The 20748-nt window shown below is 36.1% G+C and overlaps 2 protein-coding genes across 2 annotated transcripts in view; one reads left to right on the top strand and one right to left on the bottom strand.

Moving 5' to 3' along the window:
- The window catches only part of stw (laccase), a 132026-nt gene extending 122686 nt beyond the window's left edge, over positions 1–9340 (top strand). The window contains exons 10-11 of the mRNA XM_083128418.1: positions 5368–5598; positions 7546–9340. Coding sequence (XP_082984544.1) covers positions 5368–5598; positions 7546–7685 — 371 coding nt within the window. The 3' untranslated portion in view covers positions 7686–9340. The remainder of the gene's footprint in view (positions 1–5367; positions 5599–7545) is intronic.
- Positions 9341–9768: 428 nt separating this feature from the next.
- LOC145992731 (uncharacterized) lies at positions 9769–17546 on the bottom strand. Its single transcript, XM_083129116.1, has 4 exons — positions 17434–17546; positions 14720–14795; positions 11220–11514; positions 9769–10035 (listed from the first exon to the last, which is right to left on the bottom strand). The coding sequence occupies exons 2-4, from the start codon at positions 14777–14779 to the stop codon at positions 9941–9943; spliced, it is 450 nt and encodes a 149-aa protein (XP_082985242.1). The 5' UTR covers positions 14780–14795; positions 17434–17546; the 3' UTR covers positions 9769–9940.
- Positions 17547–20748: the final 3202 nt, after the last annotated feature.

The raw sequence follows: 20748 nt of genomic DNA, 5'->3' as shown, positions 1-20748 counted from the left end.
ACCCACTATTTCCAATTCCAGTCTTCTATGTTCTTGGCCATCATCATGGAATGTCATCTCCTTTTCTTTCTGTTTCTTCTATCATGTGCTCATATGACTTCCTTGGTTCACCGCTGACCCTTCTTCATTCTGGCCTTGCCTCCAAGAACTGATTGGGTTTTCTTTCCTCCTCTATTCTCTCTTTTCAAAAATATTGGACGACCTCAAAACACTTGAGTTATAAGCAGTGATGTACGTCTACGTGTAAACAATGATAGTCTACATTCTACACGTAGACTATTTTATACACGTAGATTACGTAATCTGTGTAAACAACATGGCGAAAGGTGATAACTTAGCAAAGGGCGCCGTGGAATTAAAAGAAAATTATACTGCGTATCAGTTGTCGATGTGTGAAGAGAAATTTTCATACTCTTTCTTCCAAATTCGAACAATTTCTCACCTAGGAAGAAATCTAATATAGGAAATATTCTAGTGTTTTATGGGGAAAGACCACTCTTGCCTCACGACTGCCATCTGTTGTTGTTTTTTGCATACTATTTAACTTCTTCCATAGTTGATAATAGAAGAGGAGAGAAATTTTGGTATAAATAGGATTCTTTTCATTTCGTTAGGAACCAATATAGTTGAAAATGTCACTTTCCTTTCATGAAACCCTTGAGAATTAATTTTAATGCACTTTAGATTGCCTACGTAGTTTATGTAAACTACAACCCAATGTAATCTACGCGTAGATTACGTGTAGACAACGCATGTAGACGTAAACTTATAGTCTACGGCACATCACTGGTTATAAGTTCACAAAAAATATCCTGCCTTCTTGTATCATTATAATAATCCACACCAAGAATGCATCTTTAAATCTGTTAACGATTTCAAAAAAGCACTCCACCACGAAACACGATAAGAAATATAACAACAATAATAACGCGATAAATTATTGGGTGGACTTAGCGCCAAGGCGCCCATATAAGTTGGCACCACTGATTCCGGTCCCGTTTCTTGATGCTTGCTCCAGCTCTTCCCTTGTTCTTACACGAGCAAGAGTCCATGAAGATATTGGCGTCCGGAAAGGGGGGGGGAGGGCAAGGGGGACAGTGTCCTCCCTGGAAAATGAATGTCAACCTAAATTAATATATTTCACATACATAATTTCACTTCACTCGGACTAATTTAGAGAAATTATTGAAGGGTGTTGCAGGACCATGATAACTTCAAACTAAAAGACAGTTTTTGAGTATAGTGTGCTATTATGGGATAAAATATGCCTCGTTTGCTTCCCCACCCCTGGAAAACTATTTACGATTTAGGGACACTGCAGGTCTATTTTCTATCACAGATACCCAGACCATGACGAAAGCAAATGACTCTAATATTCACTTGAATGCTCTAGAAGAAACTCTAGAGAGATGCAATTTTTCAGAATTTTAATAACACATCTGTTTTTCAAAAAGAGAGGAATTCTTGAAAATGGCCCTTGCTGGCATTGGTCAAAGATCCAAAGTACCTACTATTAACGAAATTATTTTCAAATAAGTAAATTATACATCAATAATATCCCTGTAATATTTAAATTGTGACCTTAAAGTCACAACTACTGAAATAGTTTGGCACATAATTGGTATAATTTTAAAATATAATTCTCACTGTAACGAAATGAATATTCTCGATAGGCTAATAATTATCTAATTCTATTACAATAGGATTACCACACATGAATTCAGTATTCCTATTTATGGTATCTTAGAAATATTTCGTCGCTTTTCTGTAAAGGCTATCTTGTATTATCTATATATACATCACTGGTTCCAGTCCCGATTAGCTTTACTGTGCACAAAGTGGACTTAAAAAAATCAACTCGAACCAAACCAAACATCACTGGTCAATACGGCTTTTGCATATGCACCACTCCATTACAAACGATGCATTTTCGTCACTTCATGTAGTTCTTACTTTTGCCGCTAGATGGTGGAAGCAACATACTGTTAGTGCACTCTTGTGGTGTTTCCTTGAACTACTACGTTAGACCACCTTCGTCCACTTCCTTGTTGTTAAATTTTTATTTCTATTACTTTCTTTAATTTTTTCATATTTGGCGTGTGCCTCTTCAGGCTCCACGGCATGATTAGAGGAAATTAATATACACATACGCACAAAATAACATATATGTACAGTCCTCCAGTCAAACATGGAATCTGCGGCGATCACTCAAGAGTGTTTAGTGCTTGCTCATTTCCCTCCCCACACTCAAATGCCGGTTATGGAAGTCCTGAAGAAAGTGTGGTAATTTAAATGACTCGCCCAATTTTCACACTCAATATTGCATTGATTGATTGAATTAGGTTATTTTACGCCGCTTTCCTGTCACTTTTGGCTAATCGCGACGATGGGGATGAGTGATGATTAAATTAAATTGATGAAAGGACACTCACAAAGAACATCCATGCCCAGATCTGAATTCGAACTCGTGACCCCTGGCGTCAATTTAATCTGCCTCCTCCCTCCCCCATTAAAAAAACATGGGTGTGCATATGAATATCAGAATAATACTTCGAGTCAAATTACATTTAAAGAGCTAGTACAAAAGACCTATTGTTCACGGCAGTACTAAAATAATTTTAGATTTTTTGTTTCTTGTTTTTATGCTTTACATAGTATAGGCTATTTAGGTCTAACAGCATTCGAGCCCGTGAAGAATGTCCATCACTGGGAATCAAACCCAATAAACCTAGATTGAAAGGCGAAAGTGTTATATAAGATTATTTCTATATCTATTTCTACCATTAGATTTCCCGTGAGGATCAGTGCTGGGGAAGTCTCTGCATGTATGTTATTACGCGTCACACGCATTTTCAACATCCTCACTCATTTCATGAAAGTAAAATATAATAAGAAATCAATCATATATTGTGTGTGCTATTTACCCTCTACCATAGGCGTCGCCAGAAATTTTTGTACGGGTGTCTGGCCAATTTAGTAGAAATATTAATCCTAAGTATTATTATCATGGTTGATTATTATTACTATTATGAAATAACTAAAATAACATCTAATAAAAATAAATCTATTTTATTCCAAATGTATTATGATTATATTCTTGGGAGGTTTTTTCTACTCGAGCCACCGATGAGTGGATCCACAACTGTTTTTGTTTTAAATTATATTTTTACATTTCAGTGTACTGAAATGCATGGTTATTCTATTGTGTTATTATTTCATTCAAAAATAACCTTTAAAAGTTAGGGTAATATTGGTCATAAAGTTACTGTCCTTTGACATCTCACATGAATCTGTAATTTTTAAGCTTTGGATTAAATGGTAGAATAGGAAAATATAATTGGTTCTTGTATTTCTTCACTCATTTTTTTTTTACGATCTAACGCAGACTTTACTTTGGTTATTCTGTTCGAATAGTAACAAACTGAACTTTTCTACTTACAATAACAGTACAAGCTTTCTGCTCGTGTGTAACATAAAATGAACGATGCCAATATCCAGGCGGGCGACACCCATGCCCTCTATATACAAACTTTTTGATCAGTAGGCTAGTCATATATTTTCTTTACTATCTAGTTGCGTTTTGAAATAATTAGAAAGTTGATATTTCATGTGGGTTACTATAATTGTAATGATTTATCTAAGCCACAAAATTTCTCTAAAAGTTTGCACAAACTCCTGATACATTTATTGGTCACTGGTCTTGCCCCCGCACTATGCTAAACCTTATCTGCAAAGGGAAATACACTGTCTTTGCCCCCCCCCCCCAGTTTTGGCACCTTGCGCCCCGGTTTTGGAACCCAATCGCCGCCACTGGGTGTATTACGTTGTTAGGTTAGGAGTGTTAGGTTTGACCCTCATATCAATTTTCGACGTTTTTGTTAGGTTAGGAGGGCCCATCACCGACCGTAGACCCTCGAAAATTTCGACTTTTTAAAATTTAATCTACAGATTTCAACGTTTTTCAAAGCCAGAAATTTAATTCAAGATGCGGAAACCACAAAAAAGAGACAGATTTAGTCCCGAAGTGTGACCTACGTACGTCCAATTCTTGTATCGTGGACCCCTTTTTGAAATTCACATTTCATTCTACAAACACAAAGTACGTGCAAATTCGAAGAATAAAGTAAAACTACAATGAGCATCAAACCTAACATTCCTAACCTACCAAGAAGGTAAAATTACTATCGGTATCAAACTTAACACCCAATTCGTAGATTTCAAAACTACTGAACAATCTGACACTGTCGTTCTTGCGAGCTTCACTGGAAGATAACGAGCTACAGCTGGGTCGTTGACTCATACCAACTTTCAAAGCCTTATACTCATGAATACGATATTACAATGAAACAACTTAATCACGTGCACCTTGTTTTCCAATACATTTGCTATTCTTTAATATTATGCACAACATGAAATAAAATAACAAGTAACTTCTCATATAGCCTACAGTTCGTATCACGCCCAGTTGGTAACGACGTCAAGACGTCACAAATTATACTACATAAAATCACCAATTACTGGATTATAACGCATCTCCGCGAACTTGAGTTCATGTTTTAAGTCCACTTTATGCACAGAATGGCTAATCGGGACTGGACCTACAGTTTAAAATGGGATCCGAACCATTATGTGATTCCACCGGGAATCGAACCCGAGACCCCTTGATTACAAGGCGACCGTGCTACCACTGCGCTATCGGGAAGGCATATCCGCGAGCTGAAAACAACAGTAGATATTATTTACAAGCACATTCTTCATAAACCACGTAAAATTTTTCACCTTCTAGCGGGATCACAAGCACCGTTTATTACTTACGCGAGCCACATTTTGGGATTGAATATATCTGTTATTTGAAGTTTATACGCCCTGAAACATATTTTATGTCACATAAAACATCGAAATATATAAATTAAAAAGGAATTCGACATAATTCTCGAGGGATTACAGTCAATTAAGCAATCCTGATCCTCTGTACTTGAGAAAATCTTATCACTTTGTACTGTAACACAAGCAATCCGCAGTGGTGGCGCTCGGGTTCCAAAACTAGGGTAGCAAGATGCCAAAACTGGGTTGGCAAGGACAGTTTAAGTAGCAAAAAGTGGGGGGTAACTGCCTCCTTGCCCCACCTAATTGCCGCCACTGGCAATACGCATGTAATTTTGAAATACTACAATTTTACACCACGCTACTGTGAGCTTCCAAAGATCTTATCTATACTGACCTAAATCTGTAGACTTCACAAAAAGGTGGGTCAGGTTGTTTGCCCTTGTACGTTTTTTTTAGCTACAACTAGTGAACGTAATCTTATAACTTGCAGCGTGCAAGTGGGTGCACAAAAAATAATCACATTAAATCATTTCTTTCCAGTACAACAACCAAACTTGAGTCATCCATTCCACTTACATGGATATGCATTCAAGGTAATTGGTATTGGTCGGTCGCCTGACGCCAATGTACAGAAGATCAACCTTGCACACGCCATTGATCTCGATCGTAGAGGTTTACTGAATCGTCAGTTCAATCTACCACCTGCAAAGGATACCATCGCAGTACCTAACAATGGATACGTTGTGTTACGATTTAGAGCTGATAATCCAGGTAAGTGTATTATGCTAGTTACAATTTTACTAAGTAAAAACTCGAAAAATTTGCTTATTTATAATGCTTGAATTGTGCAGCATAATCAATTTCAGGTAACAACGTAACACTCTAATGCAACGGATTTACTTCTTTCTGTACCGCATATTAAAATTATAATTACTACTTACCAATGCAGTTGCTTCCGAGCCTTTGATGTCGTTTTAATAAGGATGATTTAACATAATGTTTAATGGATTTTAAAATGTTACAGCAAAACACAATACAAAAATACACGATTAATACTGAACAGATACTATTGCAAATTTACCCGTACCACAGGGATTTCAGTGCTGTACGTACTTTAGCACTAATTTAAATTGTACGTTATATGATTTGGTTTATGTATTTGCAACTAGGAGTGTAAATTATATTAAATCTCCTTTGATAAATTAAATATCTATCTAGTTTTTTCAGCTGTAACTGGTTTTATCGCTTGACACTTCCGTACGGGATAAATCTAAACATCGCCGTCGTCTTAAAATTGGCTCACACCGCCTATTAGCGATATCTGACCAACGGTGCAGAATACTGGATTTATATGCATGTTCCGAAACATCAGTTGATATGTTCGTTTTCTTCTTTAAGAGATTATAAAATACAATGTCTCTTATTGCATGTTGTTACCCTTTCTGCCTCTATGGTATTACAAAGTTTTGTGACTTGGTTTCTAGTTGTTTACATTACGATATTGTGTTTCCGGGCGTAGCTGTAAAGCATCCACATAACCGCAGTACGAGGTTCGGGGCTAATTTTAAACAACCAGCGTGATTATTTAATCAAGACAGATGCAAAGCATAAAACACGATTTACGACATAATTTAATCATGGCCTGAAGCAATGACAGGACCAGTCTTATCGCATTTGTTCATTTTATTCAAACCGTAAATTTTCTTTTACAGGACAACTCTGGCGGGTGAAAATTCTTAACACGAACTTTATAAATAATTTACTTTACTAAAATTCAGACCGAGAATGCATAATTAGTATTAGTATTTATTCTCTTTTCTTCCTACGATAGACATTTTAAGAAACAAACACGTATTTACTAGTATAGGGAGATGTATAAAATTTCATTAATTTTTCTCAACAATGTTTTAAATATTAGTTAATGTGGACCAAAATAAGAAAGTAAAATGTAATGTAAATGGGTTTGTGTGACGGGAAAGTCTTCACCATTGCAAAGCTTCTCATTTTATAATGCTAATTTTAAATTCTGGCACAAGAGGACATAGTTGAACTCTTTTCTGTATTCCACTAATAAGGAAGAGCTCAAAATATGTTAATGTAATTTAAAATTGTTTCCAAAACATTGACGCAGAACAAGAAATGCGTTGCAAGAAGCAATAACAATTTGTTAAAAAAAACGTATGTAAGGACCAACATTGGTAGTGAACCTCCAGGAAAAATATTTGTATGAAGAAATGAATATGTTGAGTCATTATGTGGTTTTAAATATTTTAATTTGTTGTTACAGCTAGTATTAGTAATAATAATAATAATAACATGTATTTGTATACTCATTTTGTGTGCTTGTATTCTTCTGAATCTCAATGTACGGTATAATCACTCTCCAAGCAAAAAGTGTGTTAAAAGTTAAGTAACACGGTGTCTTAATGTGTTTGTGAGCTTTAGGGTGCAATTTTAGGAACTTCTGCTATGAAGGGCAAGGAGGTAACACAGATAGCCTAGTGATACGCTGTAAACAAGACAGGGTTTTTGAGCAAGGAACCATGTCATCCAGATGGTTGCATACTCCAATGGACGACCTAAGCGGGGGAATCGGGGAACATTCCTAAAATGGTTTTAAAAAAGTATGATTTCTTTGTGTAGTGCTAAAATTGTAATATATTTGCAAACAGATAAACAGTTAAGGTAAATACAACATTTTTCTTTTATTTATTTCAGGATACTGGTTTTTCCACTGTCACTTCTTGTTCCATATAGTTATTGGCATGAGTCTGGTAGTACATGTAGGAGAACAAGCTGATTTGCCTCCTGTACCACATGGCTTTCCAACATGCGGAGACTTCTTACCACCTATCTAGATCCTAAGAATCATTTTTGCGTTTTTTGTACAGTTTCGTCTGTTATCTGTTTGAACAGAATATACTATTTCTTCTCGAGAACCAAGGTTGAGCACTGGGCCGGTCACGTTCTTTCACAACCAAACAGAGCTTCCATGAATTGAAGAAGACAGAAGCATCAACGAGTAAGATCTGTTTCGTTGTAGCAAAGAAAAGGTTTATACTTATTTATTATATGCCTGCATTTTTTAGTCTTTCTAGAAACCGAATATCCCTAATTGTATAACATTGCATATCTGACTTTGTTGTATGTGTAAATATATTATTGTGTGTGTATTTATGCGTGATATATCTTATGTGTCATTTTGATATCTTGCTTAAGAATCAAACGCACTTGCGACTTTAAAGAAAAAAGTGTTGTGTGATATTTCACAGCCAATCTGAACTTCGAGGTCATTCCCTGAAATTTTCTCAAACCTATAAACATTTGTTACATATTGTAGATAAAAATGTTTTATTTTGCTCATAATACAAAGTGGCAGTTTTGCATATTTTAATATAGTAGTTCATTATTTAGATGTTTTATTGTTGTAACAAGGATATGCTGTACATGTTAAAAATATTGTTTATAATGTCAATATGTCAGTTAATTTCTTCTTACCAGTTGAATGATGTACAAATTTAATGCAATATATAGTAATTGTCTCAGGAAGTTGCAAAAAGACTACTATATTTTTCTTGAACGAAACATTGTTGATATCTTTGGAGAAGAAGATCGTTACAAGCAACTGTAGACTACACAGGTAATAAGACAATAATTATGCAAATTTGCAAAAGAGTTCAATTCATTCCTAATTAAACAATTTAAACTAATTTGATAATCCCATTGGATCATACGCAGGAAGACCTATTGGAAAATCCATTAATCGACGTAAATGTTACTATTCTCTACTGAAAACATCATCCTAGAAATAAACTCGAAAAAGGAAGCTGTAACACACGCATATTAAGCATTGTTCCTGCTATATTTTTTTAAAATAGAAATGTTTAAACCAAAATTTACACACCAATGCAGTATTGTGCTTGTTTTTACTGATTATAGATGGTTTATTTTTTCATATTCTATAACTGTTTGTGAGTGTGTGAAAGTATATATTAAACTAAACTCCTAACATGATTTATAATAAAAATCCTCTCAATCACTATACTAACGACTAAACTCGGTAATTTAGGGAAATGGTGCATCTTGCGTTAATAGATGCACAACTCTTTTCCTACAGAAAGATGCAGTTATAATAAAATCAACACACGTTTCAGATTATTTTGTAAATATATATATTTGTACAGTATGTCACACAACCTGTCACATCACGTGGTAAATTTTCTTTGACTGTTTGGACATTATGATTATGTTAAAATATTGCATTGACATGGAAAGGAACCCATGATTGAAAAGCTCTCTGGTGTCACCAAACTAGTCTTGCTGTTGTGTTAGTTCTTAAAGGGGAAAAAGCCGGCACCAGTTAAACAACTATATCAACAACCAGGTTTATAGGATGAATATGCAACCGAATTGCCTTATGTAAATCTATGTCAGAAGGGTTGTGATAAATGGTTGTATGATTTGTTGTTTTTTTGTATCCGAATCTTGCGAGACAATAAACTTGTTGAAATTTTCTGTTTAGTTTATTTCTTAATATAGGTACCATGTAAGTATATATGTAGTGCATATGATCTTCACGTTAGTTCACTAATTTCTAGTGACTGCGAATATTACAGATATGAATGCAAGAAGGAAGTGGAATTTATGCCCAGAATTTGTTTCGCCAGACAGGTGTGAGTGTATGTACAGTTTAAAGTGTTTACTATTCAAAGATTCATCTTAGATCTCTAAATGATAACTAAACGTTTCTTATAAGTGACTATGAAGAAAATTTAGCCGTCTCAGTGGCTAAATGGTCCACTCACGATCTTACCATCTCCGGTTCCTGAGCGCGGGTGCCCATTAATTTTTAATCATCATCGTCGCGATTATCCTAAAGATACAGAAAAGTAATGCAGAATTAAGACAAATTCAACTGGAGAAGAAATGAAAAGCTGAACGATAAATTAAATCTATTTTATTCAATGAAACAAGATTTATTTTACTGTTAATTAATAAGACAAAAATGCAACCAGTAAACTAACGTTATTATTAAAGAGGAAATCTCTCTACTGTCTTCTTACATGCACTTATGCTTAATCGCCTGATTCGCATATCTTTCTTCTTGGAGCTATCATTTCCAGAATTCGAAGAAGAACCTTTGTCCGGGACTGTCGTTATCTTCATCACTCAGTTTGCATGCTTTTGGATCAGTATCACCTTTGCTTTCTGTAGAATACGAGAAAGATGAGTACATTCAGCACGAACTTATTAACAACCAAAATATATATGTATGGTACACTCAACTACTAACTTCTTCTTGATTTAATTATTCTAATAATATATGGACATGAATATAAATTGTGCAGTTCTAAACCTTCACCACTCACACGTCCTATGCAAAAGAGCCGCCAAATACTACAGGGAAAATTACTGTTTTGTATGTTTATAAGTAAATATGTTGCTTCTGTATATCTTTTGAAAGGTGTCAATATTTATATTCAATCGTATTCTATTACCTTTAGGTTAGTTTAGGTTCAGTTGTAAACTATTTTACTCAGTGGCGGCGATTGGGTTATAAAACCGGGGGGCAAGGTGCAAAAACTGGGGGGGGGGGGGGCAAAGGCAGTATATATCCGTTTGCATAGTGTGGGGGCAAAAATGGCGAAATGTTGGGGGCCAATTGCCCCCATCGCCGCCACTGATTACTCATGTTACCGTATGTCTTATCAAATATATTGTGTCTTTATAATCTGCATTTGTATGTAATATACACTGCTCCACAAAACTTAAGGAACACCAAGCGAACAGAAGAAAACACACACAAAAACAGGTTTCACCAGGGTTTATGAACACCAATAAGGTACAGATGCAACATGCAACATTGCTGAATGGTATACAGGGTGTCCACAAATTGGAGAAGCACGACACCCCAGCAGATGGAACTGGAGTATAGAGCGCTCAGATGGTGTGTGGCCGCCTCGAACAGGCACAACATCTGGCCTCCATGCTTTGGATCAGATTGGTCATCAAAGCTGGAGGGATACGGTTCCACTCCTGTAAGAAGGCGTTCCTCAGGTAAGGAAGGGTCCGTGGTGGTGGGTTACGATGCGCAAGTCATCGCCCAAGAGCATCCCAAACATGCTCGAAAGGATTGAGGTCCGGCGAGAATGCAGGCCACTCAATACGGGTGATGTCTTCTGTTTCCAGGAATTCTGACACAATATGTGCGCGGTGCGGGCGAGCATTGTCATCCATAAACAGGAACTCGGCACCAAATGCTTCCTTCTGTTCCCTTGGTGTTCCAAAAGTTTTGTGGAGCAGTGTATTTATGTAAAACTGCAGTAATTATGTAGCAATACTGTTCACGGTAGTATAAACGTTCAAAATAATAATATCTTGGCATACAGTACCCGAGTCCTCCTCGTATCCATACACATGGATGGTGCAGTTGAGGAGATGATCCTCCCTCGCCTGAAGATTTATCTCCACTGAGCGCTTGCTGATCCTGACGAGGTTGTAAGTGACGGAATCCTCTGCCACGTGGTTGTAGACACGAACAGACCTTATCAGCTTCGTGGACTTCCCACTCTCCGGGTACCTGTAGTGCTTGAAGGCACCTTTGAAGTTTTCCACTTCCGCCCTTTGGTCCAGAACCTCATCTTCCGCGTCGTTCTCCCCGTATCTCAGGACGTTGAAGTTCTTGGTCTGTAACATGAGAAGTGACGTTACGTGCAGGGCCGGACTGGAACTACCAAGAAGGCGGGGGCAAATTTTCCTGGACAGGTCGGCGATTGCGAGCAGTTGGAGAAAAAATATGTTTCTTTTCGGAAGGGGACTGAGAGGGCGCACTGGGATATTGCCCAGTGTCACGGTGGGCCAGTTCGGCCCTGGTCTTGTGTGGTGTTTTGCTATAACCTGTATATATCTTACGTGGCTTTTCTGTCACTTTTCGTTAATCGTAACTGTGAAGGGTGACCCTCTTTGCAGACTGGGCCAACAGTTTAAAGTGAGATCCGAACCACTATGTGTCTCCACCGGTAATCGAACACGGGACTCCTTGACCACCACGACGAGGCTACCACTGAAGCTACTGGGAGATAGACACCCAAATGTAAACCTCACTTCAACGTGACTGCATTTGCAGACTAACGAGGTCCTGGCGCATGTACCTGCAGCCAGGATAATCCTCTGTATGGCCTGGGTTATGTGCTGTCATGTGTTTCTGATTGCCCTTTCAACTATTTCAACTTATCACCATCCATCCTCATCTTCTTAACTAACCCAAAGTGGCAGAACCGCGAAGTGTAAATAAATATGAGGACAAACGATGACAAAATTTAAGTCCACTTTATTCTTAAATGCGGAACCTCTGTGGTCCAGTCGTGTCGACCTCTGTGGCGAAGTGGTAATCACCCCGCTAGGCACTGGGGGGGCCGGGTTCGAATCCTGGGTAAGAGATGGAGGATAGTTTTCCTTGTATGTACGCATTTCTTGCATTGTAGAATTATTTTCCTGTAGTTTACGGTTATTCCAAGAGTTTTCTTTTTCACAAATGGAGTAAGCCACCATCTTTAAAATTTAATGTAAGAGTTTTCTTTTTCACAAATGGAGTAAGCCACCATCTTTAAAATTTAATGTAAGAGTTTTTCTTTTTCAAAAATGGAGTAAGCCACTATCTTTAAAATTTAATGTGAGTTTTCTTTTTCACAAATGGAGTAAGCCACCATCTTTAAAATTTAATGTAACAGAAAACATCAAGAGAGAGTTTTCTTTTTCACAAATGGAGTAAGCCACCATCTTTAAAATTTAATGTAACAGAAAACATCAAGAGAGAGTTTTCTTTTTCACAAATGGAGTAAGCCACCATTTTTAAAATTTAATGTAACAGAAAACATCAAGGGACTTCGTGAAAATAATGATGACTTTGAATTACCTGATGATATTTAGGATTCATTATTTTAAATAAAAAAATAATGTGATCAAAATGTTTTTATCTGAAATAAAAATAAAACAGACTGCTTCTTTTCACAGTTAAGTTGCTACATTACAACAATGTAACATTGACAACATCCATTATATAACGGATTCTTTTTGTTTAAAATATGGCTAACCATTGTTATAACTGTATCTTTAGTCAAAATGAAAATAAATGTCTGATGAAGGGAGCGTGTGTTCTCCTGAAACCTCACAACGAAAAACTGTTTTCTTATGCTTGTAATAACCGTAAACTACAGGAAAATAAGAGATGGATGTTTGTCCTGAACGTAAAAATAGAAAATGAGTATAACTGATATAAGACCAATAGAGAAATAGATTGACAGAGGAAACTTAAATAAAATAGAAATGGTAGGCCATCTGACTGAACGTTAATGTAAAAATTCTTAACCACGTCAAAACTGGAGCTCTTGTTGAAAAACAATTGATTAAGTTATGAATAGAACTTACACTGTATATATTCCGGTGTTTTAGAAAACAAATTGAAACATATAATTGGTAGGGACATATTATGTTGTATAAGTCGACCGAAGTGGTCCCGATGTTAACATTGACATTTTGTTGTAAAATCATGCGCAAGAATAGTGAAACGCTGTTACTAGTTAAGACCACCTTCAGCACATCGTTTTGGTCAATCATTATCGTTTAGATTTACATTAATAGTATTCATAAGATGTGTTAAATGATAAATGTTTGATTCATTCCTACTCTGGGTTTCCAGAACAATTCTAATGCTAATATATCTTTATAACCTAACCTAACCTAACCTAATCTAAGCATGCTAAGAAGTAGCAATTGTGCCACCAAACTCGAAATTATCTCTAGTTTAAAAATATAGAGATTGTAAATGCATATATAATAATACTCGCACTTAAGGTAGGTATGGTCTTATAGCTCCATGTTTGGTCCGCAGTCGTAAAAAGATATTGTAAGAAGTAAATGAGAAATGTTTTCCGAAATTAGCCTGTGAAATCATTGATTGAAAATGCATGCCGCACATTTTCCACATCCTATTTATTGGAGAATCTACATAGTTATGGATTTTTTAAAGTTACACTGTCAAAAAAGAAGGCTTTTTTTTCTAACCACATCACATAGAACGTGAACGTGTAACACAAACTACTATTTTTTTAAAATTAAAATTTCCCTTATGCGGTAGTATTCCCCGTCATTCACCCATTTTCTCAACTTTCACACATATAACTTTATTTTACTATATTCTCGGTTTTTCTCATTATGGAAAAACAGAAACTACCATGTCCTAGCCGGGATCCGAACCTGGGACCCCTGGCTTCGTAGCACGCTGCGCTGACCACTCCGCCACGGAGGCCGACGCCTCTCATCCACTAACCAGGACCTCTACTGTTGACGAGGTATTACTTATCATATAAGTTGCTTTGATTGATTCATTACTGGCCACTTGTATTAACTGCTTGTTGTTAATGATTATTTTTGTTAAAGAGTTATTATAATTATTAATATCGTCATCATTAAGCTGTTAACAATTTATCAATAATTCTATTGTTTATTTATGTTTCTGTTTTCAACTTTTGAAAAACATCTATCAAATATGTGTGCATTTTCACTTTTTGAAGCTGCATAAAGTAATTATTACCAATTATAGCCTAATAGGGCCTACATTCTTCCATAATAAATTCTGAAACATGACCTAACGGAATGGTTGATTGACTTGCTTTATTTTACTTCGCCTTTTTTGCCACTTTTGACTAATTTGCGAAGATGGGAATGGGTGATGAAATTGATGAATGGACACTCTCCTAACATCCATGCCCAGGTCGGGATTCGAACCACGGGGGCAGGCTGACGGAATGGTAACTTATGACTTACTTGTTAACTTACTAATAACTATTCTCCTCATTGCACAATAGGATTCGAGGACTACACTTGCACTTACACTAGAAATCTGATCTGCTGCAAAAAGGACGCACGCCAGAGCAAGCAAAAGTTTGAACATTGTGGCAGAGGTTAATCTGTAAGTGAAAAACATAAATTAATAATGTTCATACGTAAAGGCAAGTTAAAAAAAAAAGTAGTTTTGAAATAGACAATAGTCAGTGGCGGCGATTAGGAGGGCAGGTGACCTCCCAAATTTTGCCAATCCTTGCCCCGCAATATGGCCTCTTAATACTAAGACCTGTCTACCAAGAGAAGGTAAACTTCCCTTGCCTCCCCAGTTTTGGTACTAACAATAATGAAGTTGGTATTGAATCTATTGAGAGATTTGATGTATTGCTAACATACAAAATCTTTTAGGTAATGCAGTTCAAGGCACAACTTAAGTTTTTTTTGGGGGGGGGGCATATTTAGAGTAGCATTCTGTGGCCAACAGTTATAAGTGTTCACCTTGCACTGGTTCAAATATATTAGCATTTTAAATAAATCATTATCGTAGTTATTGATTCCTAATTTAACATTAAATGTGAGTAAGTAATCGTATAATTATCTTATTCTTAGTATTCACATTTTGTTATCTTTTATTTCTATTTTTCAACAAATTATGTAATTGTTTTTTGAACGATCATACATGTACTACATCTTGTGTACATGTGTGCACTTACATTGATGATAAATTGTGTATGCATTTCAAAACTGATTGTCGACATTAGTAGGGCCAACTTTCGTGGCGGAGTGGTTAGCCGGGTTCCATCTTGGCGTGGGCTTAGGTGTTATTTGTAATTGTCCCTTCATCAATTCATAATATCATCACTCATCTTCGCGATTAGCCAAAAGTGGCCGAAAAGCGAAGTAAAATAAATCAAATCAATCAATCAATAATACCATTTTTAAATATTGTTAGTATTGGCTATTTCTTGGACAATACATGTCTTCGTTTTGCAGCCCGTCTTTGCAATAGGCGTGATGAAAACATGACATCAATAATTGTTAGAAACATTGAGAAGGATTACGGACTATTTTCCTTTAAAGTCAGAATTGACGGTTCAGCAAGGCAACACTGCATGTTAAACGTTGCTACATTATACTCTCGCTTGTCTTACCCTTCCCACACTATTGACGTAGCCAGGCATAGTCCCTCCCTAAATTTTGCCTAATAGAATTGAAATTTTATACAAAAACAAAAGAATCCTTAATTTATAGATTTTAGTGGCGATTATTTCCTACACGACATTAATTTGTACTGAATGGATAACACTGGGGAACAAAAAAATATTTTATTTTGTGGCATAAAGTTTAATAACAGTTTCAGCACACAAAACAGCTGTGATTGCCAATTGTATTGGTTCAGTTGAATTGACTCCAGTTATAAAAATAAACACACCATGGAAAATGTAGGAGGTAAAATTACTCCACGCTTTTCTTGATAATATCAAAATTTGATAATGGGCTGAAATTGTTCAAAATTCTCAATTTTACGTAATGTATACAGTGCTTAGTGAAAATGTGTAACATAAAATAAAGAATTTTGCGTTACTATGGGGACTAAAATCAACAGCCATGTAATAGCTGCATATGTGGTGGAAACCGAATAGTGAAGAGTGAATTGCATCTTCCATTGTCGTATTACAAATACAATCAACCTTGTACAGGCCTAGCAACAATTTACAAATAAATAAATAAGTTTCTTAATGGTACAAAGATTGTAATCACAAAAAGAAATATTAAATTGTTCTTGGAAGTTCATTTATATGTATGTCTTTATGTGTCCGCCATTTTGGTTTAGTTGCATTTATTTCATAAATTAGAGCCAATTCAGGAAATATATCATTATGCAGCAGCATGAAATTGCCCTAAATTAGCTCTCAAACACTGTGCCGCAATTTCACTGTTCCCCAGTGTAATCTTTCTATGTTATGCAGGGCAATTTAACAGAAAGTAGATAAATTACACGTAATTACAAATTACAATATGGAATTACTTTTATAGTTACATTACAAAAATTAACTTATTTGTAAGATCAATGGCATGATGATATACTTTCTAAACGTTTGAAATCTGAGATAATAAATAATTAGTTAATATGTGACCACAGCAGAATAAAATTACATATTTGAAGACTAAAATTTATAAACGCTGTAAGTGCCACAATAATTCAAACACCGATTTCCACGTTAAACTGTGAAATGTGCCATGCTTTATAATGTGGTAAACGTGAAATGAGGTTGGTAGCCCTCTAAGTAGTTCGAAGGGCGTCTAAAGAGGTTGCGATTTCCCAACACTTTCGCTTTTGGCACTTACAATGTTTACCACTTTTAGTCCAATTTTTTCTGAGAGACAAAACATTCTTCACAGAGCTATAATATTTATAAAATTGTAAAAATCTAAAGATGAAGAAAATAAATCTGTGGTTATATATGCACTTAGCCAATATGAAGAGGCTAGAAAAATGTTAACAGACTCTTGGCTCATTGTATGTAAGATTGTGTATGTAGCTGCAAATTAAATAGTATGAGAATTGTCCATAATTTTCACACAATCTGTTTTCCACAATATAATGATCAAGATTTGAAATAAATATGTCCATTGGCAGAGAACAACATCAACTTGGAATCAACATAATTTCGTCCCTTAAAACAACACAGAATGTAGAATAAAAAACAATGAAAAAAGTGTTACAATTTGCTTAGTATATTCTATGTCGTACGAACAAACCTGAAACTGCACTTTGAACTGTCCTAATGAACAGAACTATGTGCAGCTGATTTCTTCCTTGGACAGAAACCGTGATGGTCTGTAGTTAGTAAACCAATCACAGTGAAATTGATTCAAAATATCCTGAAAGTTTGTGTTTTTTTTTTATTATTATTACCCAGTTAATACTGACCAAATGGCTTCTGGGACATCCTGCTCTTTTGAATTCAACCATGCACCATTGGTTACCTTATGTTTTAAGCCTAAATGACAGGAAGGTGTGCAATTATTGCATTTTCTCCAACCTTTTCGGGACAAAACATTAATGCGGTGGATAGTGTAATAAAAATTAAATTGCTTACTTATGCTGTCTCCCTTCTTTTGTTATATATATATATATGTATATATATATATATATATATATATATATATATATATATTTATATATTTATATATATATATATATATATATATATATGTGTGTGTGTGTGTGTGTGTGTGTGTGTGTGTGTTTGTTTGTGCCTTGCTTCTACATCTCTCTTTGTTTCCTTCTATTTATTTTTTTCTACCTTTATTGTTGAGTCTATATTTCTATTTTGTTCCTTCTCTGTTGCTTCTTTATTTCTCCCTCGCTCTTTCTGCCACGTCTTTATTTCTGTCCATCTGTCTCTTTTCTTTCTGATTGTCTGATTTCTTTCTCTTTCTCTCTCTCTCTCTCTCTCTCTTATTCTAAACATCTTTTACATATCTTCTCTTGCTGTCAAGCGCTGTTTGGCACAATTCGTATATACATTTATATTTTATACGGTACATTATGAATAGTATCACTTTCTTGTGTTTCTGAAACAGACCATGCAGTTATGTTTGTCAACATGTCTGGTGAATGAAGAAAATATATTCATTCTATAGTATCCTACATGTGTCACAACCATGATGCGGTATCTCACCAATTGTTGTACAGGTTCACATGCTAAAGAAGTGAAGACTAAAATTGGTAAACGCTGTAAGTGCCACAATAATTCAAACACCAATTTCCACATTAAACTGTGAAATGTGCCATGCTTTATAATGTGGTAAATGTGGCTGGTAGCCCTCTAAGTAGTTCAAAGGGCGTGTAAAGATGTCACTAGTGTGTACGTTCTTACGGGCTGATGTGCGGGACGATGAGATTTCCCAACACTTTCGCTTTTGACACTTACAACGTTTACCACTTTTAGTCCTCAAGTATCTAATGTATTCAAAATTGTACAATTGGAAGTTCATGTACAGATTCGAAATACAATTCCACTCCATTTATAGACATGAAATTGTGAGCACCGGGATATAAACATTGCGTTACTTTATTTTAGTACACCAACACTACTAGAAAGGTGTTTTGCAGGGCTGGTCCCCCAAACCCCTTCTCGGCACGCCCTTGTTTTAATTCCATATTGTTAGTTATTAAATGGACTTCCAATAATAATAACACACGACTTATGGCTCATAGATTTAAACTGTGGAAATTACATACATTGCGTTGTAGTAGGTGGTACACTGGGGTGCATAAATATTACAAGGAAATTAGTCCATCGATATTTTCGTTCCTTTTTCTCTTATATTCTACGACTGTTTTGAACGAATGGAATTTACTGATTCTGATACGGAGGTTGCCGGCTGTTTTCTGGAAGTTTTATATCAATACTAGAACCTCGCATTGTGTAGAACTAAGTGAATAAACATGGTGGTGGACAATTTTCTTGGTAATACTTATACATCCCACTGTATAGCAATTGATTCATCACAGAAGTTATACTACACAAACATGTTTTTTTGTTGTTGTTTTTTTTGCCTAGCACTGGTTAGGCGATATTTGATATGTTGGTGATCTTTTGAGAAGACACCCCCATGAGTCAACTTCTCTTCCACCTTGTACCAAGGCCGGATTTACGTCTTTGCCGCCCCTAGGCCAAACAAGCTCTGTCGCCCCCATACCGTTTATCAAGAATGAAAAGAAAATCACTATTTTCTGTATTACTATTTTTACTATTAACGGCATGCAGTATTAATTAAATGATAGTTACATACAAAAAATGTAACAAAACGATATGACATTAATTATATAAATTACATTTTAACATTTACCTTGTTTTTCAGAGAAGACTTTTATTTTTACTTCATTTAAGTGATAGGACAGAACATACACTGGGCTCATCAACGGCACTTTCCTCACATTTTCCTGATTGCATTTCTGTATAAAAAAATAACTGATTTTCGGAACCTTCTTCAGAAATGCTTTCATCTTTCTCCGCATTTCTATTTTTGTATTGCGACCCACCGACTCTTACTCTTTGATCAGTCATAATGAGCGTAATGACGTTTTAAACTTACCCCCAACAAACGCACGTCGTACACTGACACACGCGAGACGCGACACACCACCTACTTCTTGAATAATATTCTCGAGCAACTAACAGTAGAATAGCACAATCCGAAACCTCTTTAATAATGCTTGCGCCGACAGTTTAATTCTCAACAATTCAATGCGAATCATGCTTTCGATATGCGGCCAATGCCGGCAGTAACAAGGAACGGCGTTCCTGGAATGCAGCCAAGCTGGTGTTGTCTTTCAAAAGCAAGCGGCAGGCTCCACGTTCTTGCCTCAATCGCCGACCCGGCTCAGCACAATACTGTACATTCGAAACAACAAAGTCTGTAATTAAAACAACAAATTAGTAAACTAGTTCCGAGCCCTGCTACCCTATCTCTCTTAAGAAATATTCTTCGTTAACTTATATTTACAATACAACTACATTAAGTCATTCCATTCGTGTGTCCGAAGAAAAAAAGAGGCAATCCGAGAATTAGGTATTCCTTATAAATTTAAAACAAATAATCGTGCCGCCCCTACCAAAGTACCGCTCTAGGCCCGGGCCTATGAGGTCTATTGGGAAATCCGGGCCGCCTAGTACAGCAGTGTTGAAGGCTAACGAGTCTCGGGCGCCTGGCCATCACTTCAGTGAGCTTATTACCGTCAAATTCTTAAGATTTGAAGTGATTGGAAACATGATGTTGATAGTTAATCAGTTTGAGAATCAGATATACGTGAATATATTCTTGGAAGGTCGGTATTGCTGCTACAACCATTTTCGTCTTCTTCTTCTTCTTCTTCTTCTTCTAAGAGAACCAAACCCAACTAGCCTAACCTTACCATATTTACTACCCCAAAATGCTACCAGCCAATGAGAATGCTTGAAAAGATTGTAGCAGAATCACTACCTGAAGAACTACGATGCTCCAAATGACACTAATTCAAGAGTCTGTGCAAGACGTTCTAGTGACAAGTGTTATGACTAGGGC

Source organism: Lepisma saccharinum, chromosome 9 (genome assembly GCF_977018435.1).
Source record: "Lepisma saccharinum chromosome 9, izLepSacc3.1, whole genome shotgun sequence".
Lineage (NCBI taxonomy): Eukaryota > Metazoa > Arthropoda > Insecta > Zygentoma > Lepismatidae > Lepisma > Lepisma saccharinum.
The sequence above is the reverse complement of the archived record's forward strand: the minus strand, read 5'-3'. Positions and strand labels throughout refer to the sequence as shown.

Excerpts from the sequence above, each read along its gene's own strand:
- LOC145992731 (XM_083129116.1), bottom strand. The coding sequence starts at position 14,779 with ATGTTCAAACTTTTGCTTGCTCTGGCGTGCGTCCTTTTTGCAGCAGAT. Across the intron at positions 11,515-14,719 it reads CAGCAGATCAGATTTCTAGT|ACCAAGAACTTCAACGTCCT; the intron begins GTAAGTGCAAGT and ends CTCATGTTACAG. Across the intron at positions 10,036-11,219 it reads TGGATACGAGGAGGACTCGG|AAAGCAAAGGTGATACTGAT; the intron begins GTACTGTATGCC and ends CGTATTCTACAG.